The following is a 6,000-nucleotide window of genomic DNA, read 5'->3' as shown; positions in this document are numbered from 1 at the left end:
TCTGTTTCTCTCTACAGATGACTGATGTGGCATGTTGTTTAATAACATGTCTCTCTGTTTCTCTCTACAGATGACTGATGTGGCATGTTGTTTAATAACATGTCTCTCTGTTTCTCTCTACAGATGACTGATGTGGCATGTTGTTTAATAACATGTCTCTCTGTTTCTCTCTACAGATGACTGATGTGGCATGTTGTTTAATAACATGTCTCTCTGTTTCTCTCTACAGATGACTGATGTGGCATGTTGTTTAATAACATGTCTCTCTGTTTCTCTCTACAGATGACTGATGTGGCATGTTGTTTAATAACATGTCTCTCTGTTTCTCTCTACAGATGACTGATGTGGCATGTTGTTTAATAACATGTCTCTCTGTTTCTCTCTACAGATGACTGATGTGGCATGTTGTTTAATAACATGTCTCTCTGTTTCTCTCTACAGATGACTGATGTGGCATGTTGTTTAATAACATGGCTCTCTGTTTCTCTCTACAGATGACTGATGTGGCATGTTGTTTAATAACATGTCTCTCTGTTTCTCTCTACAGATGACTGATGTGGCATGTTGTTTAATAACATGGCTCTCTGTTTCTCTCTACAGATGACTGGAGGAACGCGGACGCCAGTTGCCATGAGTTACTGAGAGCAGAACTGCGACTGCTTCCTCTCAGCGCCAAGATGGAGGCCTTTATCTACCAAAAGGTAAGGCCCATAGAGATAAATAAAAGACGAGATGGATATAACCCATTTTAGCATGGACATTACCATTTAGGTCTTCCACCATTTTAAAGTTTTCAACTGGATGGGGATCCAGAGCATTGTCTTCTTCTTCTTCACATTGGGTTGCCTGTGGCTGATTTACAAATGACTTATGCTGTATCACCGCCATCTAGTGGCCACAATATATAAATGAGACAAGATTTGGTTCAGTACTCCAGCACTGCAGGTGGCTGTAAATCACCAATATTTAGATTTACGCTTTTTTCAAACACAAAAGAAGAAGAACATTTATCAACTTTAAAATGAAGCTAGCCTCAATGGTATTACCTGTGTTGTCACTGACACCATACTGGCACAGAGACAAAGATGAGTCCTATATCTGTTTACACTTCAGCTGGCTACATTTTCGGAGACCACAGTCATATGGCCTGGATTGTTAACACTACTGAACCAAGCCAAGCTGTACTGGTCTGGCCTGGTTACTGATCCACTACTGAACCAAACCAAGCTGGCCTGGTCTGGCCTGGTTACTGATCCACTACTGAACCAAACCAAGCTGTACTGGTCTGGCCTGGTTACTGATCCCGTACTGAACCAAACCAAGCTGGCCTGGCCTGGTTACTGATCCACTACTGAACCAAACCAAGCTGTACTGGTCTGGCCTGGTTACTGATCCAATACTGAACCAAACCAAGCTGGCCTGGTCTGGCCTGGTTACTGATCCAATACTGAACCAAACCAAGCTGTACTGGTCTGGCCTGGTTACTGATCCAATACTGAACCAAACCAAGCTGTACTGGTCTGGCCTGGTTACTGATCCACTACTGAACCAAACCAAGCTGGCCTGGTCTGGCCTGGTTACTGATCCACTACTGAACCAAACCAAGCTGGCCTGGTGTGGCCTGGTTACTGATCCAATACTGAACCAAACCAAGCTGTACTGGTCTGGTTACTGATCCACTACTGAACCAAACCAAGCTGTACTGGTCTGGCCTGGTTACTGATCCACTACTGAACCAAACCAAGCTGGCCTGGTCTGGCCTGGTTACTGATCCACTACTGAACCAAACCAAGCTGTACTGGTCTGGCCTGGTTACTGATCCACTACTGAACCAAACCAAGCTGGCCTGGTCTGGCCTGGTTACTGATCCACTACTGAACCAAACCAAGCTGGCCTGGTCTGGCCTGGTTACTGATCCACTACTGAACCAAACCAAGCTGTACTGGTCTGGTTACTGATCCACTACTGAACCAAGCCAAGCTGTACTGGTCTGGTTACTGATCCACTACTGAACCAAGCCAAGCTGTACTGGTCTGGCCTGGTTACTGATCCACTACTGAACCAAACCAAGCTGGCCTGGTCTGGCCTGGTTACTGATCCACTACTGAACCAAACCAAGCTGGCCTGGTCTGGTTACTGATCCACTACTGAACCAAACCAAGCTGTACTGGTCTGGTTACTGATCCACTACTGAACCAAGCCAAGCTGTACTGGTCTGGTTACTGATCCACTACTGAACCAAGCCAAGCTGGCCTGGCCTGGTTACTGATCCACTACTGAACCAAGCCAAGCTGGCCTGGTCTGGCCTGGTTACTGATCCACTACTGAACCAAACCAAGCTGTACTGGTCTGGTTACTGATCCACTACTGAACCAAACCAAGCTGTACTGGTCTGGCCTGGTTACTGATCCACTACTGAACCAAACCAAGCTGGCCTGGTCTGGCCTGGTTACTGATCCACTACTGAACCAAACCAAGCTGGCCTGGTCTGGCCTGGTTACTGATCCACTACTGAACCAAACCAAGCTGGCCTGGTCTGGCCTGGTTACTGATCCACTACTGAACCAAACCAAGCTGTACTGGTCTGGTTACTGATCCACTACTGAACCAAACCAAGCTGTACTGGTCTGGCCTGGTTACTGATCCACTACTGAACCAAACCAAGCTGTACTGGTCTGGCCTGGTTACTGATCCACTACTGAACCAAACCAAGCTGTACTGGTCTGGCCTGGTTACTGATCCACTACTGAACCAAACCAAGCTGGCCTGGTCTGGCCTGGTTACTGATCCACTACTGAACCAAACCAAGCTGGCCTGGTCTGGCCTGGTTACTGATCCACTACTGAACCAAACCAAGCTGGCCTGGTCTGGCCTGGTTACTGATCCACTACTGAACCAAACCAAGCTGGCCTGGTCTGGCCTGGTTACTGATCCACTACTGAACCAAACCAAGCTGGCCTGGTCCTTTCTCAGTAGTACAGTATGTCTGCACAGCAACATTTCTCCTTGATCTAATTTACCTAGGTTATTTAGCTAGGTTAAATCTAGGTTATTTAGCTTGGTTATTTAGCTAGGTTTTTTAGCTTGGTTATTTAGCTTGGTTATTTAGCTTGGTTTTTTAGCTTGGTTATTTAGCTTGGTTATTTAGCTTGGTTTTTTAGCTTGGTTATTTAGCTTGGTTATTTAGCTTGGTTATTTAGCTTGGTTATTTAGCTTGGTTATTTAGCTTGGTTATTTAGCTAGGTTATTTAGCTTGGTTATTTAGCTAGGTTTTGTAGCTTGGTTATTTAGCTAGGTTATTTAGCTAGGTTTTTTATCTTGGTTATTTAGCTAAGTTATTTAGCTAGGTTTTGTAGCTTGGTTATTTAGCTAGGTTATTTAGCTAGGTTATTTAGTTAGGTTTTTTAGCTAGGTTATTTAGTTAGGTTTTTTAGCTAGGTTATTTAGCTAAGTTATTTAGCTTGGTTATTTAGCTTGGTTATTTAGCTTGGTTATTTAGCTTGGTTATTTAGCTAGGTTTTGTAGCTTGGTTATTTAGCTTGGTTATTTAGCTACGTTTTTTAGCTAGGTTATTTGGCTAGGTTATTTAGCTTGGTTATTTAGCTAGGTTTTGTAGCTTGGTTATTTAGCTTGGTTATTTAGCTAGGTTTTGTAGCTTGGTTATTTAGCTAGGTTATTTAGCTAGGTTTTGTAGCTTGGTTATTTAGCTAGGTTATTTAGCTTGGTTATTTAGCTTGGTTATTTAGCTTGGTTATTTAGCTTGGTTATTTAGCTAGGTTTTGTAGCTTGGTTATTTAGCTTGGTTATTTAGCTACGTTTTTTAGCTAGGTTATTTGGCTAGGTTATTTAGCTTGGTTATTTAGCTAGGTTTTGTAGCTTGGTTATTTAGCTTGGTTATTTAGCTAGGTTTTGTAGCTTGGTTATTTAGCTAGGTTATTTAGCTAGGTTTTGTAGCTTGGTTATTTAGCTAGGTTATTTAGCTAGGTTATTTAGATGAATAATGAATGAAGGAAGTAAGGGATGGCCGTAAATGTAAATTGATTTTATTCCTTTCGTTTTTGAGTACCGACGATGATGGATATAGAGGTTTCTCTTTGTTGAGTTAGTTAATTCACCAAAATAACGTGCTTGTTTTTATGCTCCCGTGTGTCTCAGTTGTTACGAGGGTACGAGGTTGTCTAAGGTCATGGGTTCGATGTCTGCAGGGATAACATAGTGTCCTGATTGCCCACCCTTTCTTTCCAAGTGTGCACTTGCAGACTCCCTGTCATGGATTTAACAACGGTGGGATCTGCCTCCAGCTAATGTTTACACCAATCCAATGCTTTTAAATCCAAGACAGGGAATGTTCAAGTGTACTCTTTGTTTTTCCTGTTTGGATTACAGAATGGCGTATGTATGTTATATGTCCATTTACTGTAGAAACCTGGAGTAGCTTGTTCCTGCAGTCTGGGCGTGTCCACCACCGTGACCGTTCCTAGAAGCCACACCTTTCACTCCTTATCCAATCAGAGCCCTGACCACGCCCAGGAGGAGGAGGAAGGGTCGCCACGGCAACGGCGCATCACAGTTGGTGAGGTCTCCAGTCGTTAAACTGGTTTATTGTTGTGTTATCGATACAGTCAATACAATTAATACTGTTACTCTGACTAATACCGATACTACTACAATTCCAGATAATGTTGTACTCTTCAGATCCTCTCATGACACATTTGATGTTCTTTATGCACACAGTAGTCTACATGATGTGTTACAGTGCCAGATATCGTCGATACATTTCCCTGCCTATCAATCAGAGGGTTTAGCACTACACAATGAATAAAAGACCTTCCTTTTATTCATCGCCCCTGGAAGAACAGAACATGAGCATTCCTGTCCTGTTACATGAGTTGAAAAATTAACAGAGCTCACTTCTCCTTTTCCTTCTCTCTCTTTCCCACACTCTCTTTCCTCCTCTCGCTCTTTCCTCCTCTCTCTCTCCTCCTCTCTCTCTTTCCTCCTCTCTCTTTCCTCCTCTCTCTTTCCTCCTCTCTCTTTCCCCCTCTATCTTTCCCTCTCTCTCTTTCCCCCTCTCTCTTTCCCCCTCTATCTTTCCCTCTCTCTCTTTCCCCCTCTCTCTTTCCCCTCTTTCTTTCCCCCTCTCTCTTTCCCCCTCTCTCTTTCCTCCTCTCTCTTTCCCCCTCTCTCTTTCCCCCTCTCTCTTTCCCCCTCTCTCTCTTCCCTCTCTCTCTTCCCTCTCTCTCTTCCCCCTCTCTCTTCCCCCTCTCTCTTCCCCCTCTCTCTTCCCCCCTCTCTCTTCCCTCTCTCTCTTCCCTCTCTCTCTTCCCTCTCTCTCTTCCCTCTCACAGCATCATTCATGCCACAGTCTAATGACCAGAATGGAAACTTCCCAGAGAAGGTACAGTAACACAGCCAATCCCCATAAAAAGCAAGACTTTCAGGGTGGCAACGGCACGGAAACAGAAAGCTGCCCCAAATATAATTATAAAACACAATGCGTCTACATTTCAGAAATACAACCCAAACTACTCAAAGCAATGACTCAGTGAATATTCTCAGGATCGTGGTCACAGTGCCCAGGTTTAGCCAAACTGGGATTGCATAGAACAGTACTTTTGACCAGAGGCAGTACACTCTATAGGGAATAGAGTGCAATTTGGTATGTATCCCTGGTGACCATAGAGAAACATCTGGCCAGTTAGTATGTAGAAGTGAAAAGTCTATTTCCTGTGTAAGCAACTAAGAAATAGAAATGGATAAATTACAGTTATACTGGAGCCTTTGCATTCACAATGATCTATACATCCCCGACTACCATAGTGTCTATAATACATCCTCACAATAACAACTCCTCCATTCACAATGATCTATACATCCCTGACTACCGTAGTGTCTGTAATACATCCTCACAATAACAACTCCCCCATTCACAATGTCCTATACATCCCTGACTACCGTAGTGTCTGTAATACATCCTCACAATAACAACTCCCCCATTCA

The 6,000-nt window shown here is 43.6% G+C and overlaps 1 protein-coding gene across 1 annotated transcript in view; it reads left to right on the top strand.

Moving 5' to 3' along the window:
- The first annotated feature begins 498 nt into the window (after positions 1 to 498).
- LOC106589993 (uncharacterized) overlaps positions 499 to 6,000 on the top strand; it is a 43,548-nt gene continuing 38,046 nt past the window's right edge. Inside the window, exons 1-3 of the mRNA XM_014180472.3 lie at positions 499 to 701; positions 4,423 to 4,573; positions 5,349 to 5,398. Coding sequence (XP_014035947.2) covers positions 678 to 701; positions 4,423 to 4,573; positions 5,349 to 5,398 — 225 coding nt within the window. The 5' untranslated portion in view covers positions 499 to 677. The remainder of the gene's footprint in view (positions 702 to 4,422; positions 4,574 to 5,348; positions 5,399 to 6,000) is intronic.

The sequence above is a fragment of the Salmo salar genome, chromosome 28 (assembly GCF_965601325.2).
Source record: "Salmo salar chromosome 28, fSalSal1, whole genome shotgun sequence".
Taxonomy (NCBI): domain Eukaryota; kingdom Metazoa; phylum Chordata; class Actinopteri; order Salmoniformes; family Salmonidae; genus Salmo; species Salmo salar.
Note: the sequence above shows the minus strand (reverse complement) of the source record. Positions and strands in the feature narration are given on the sequence as shown.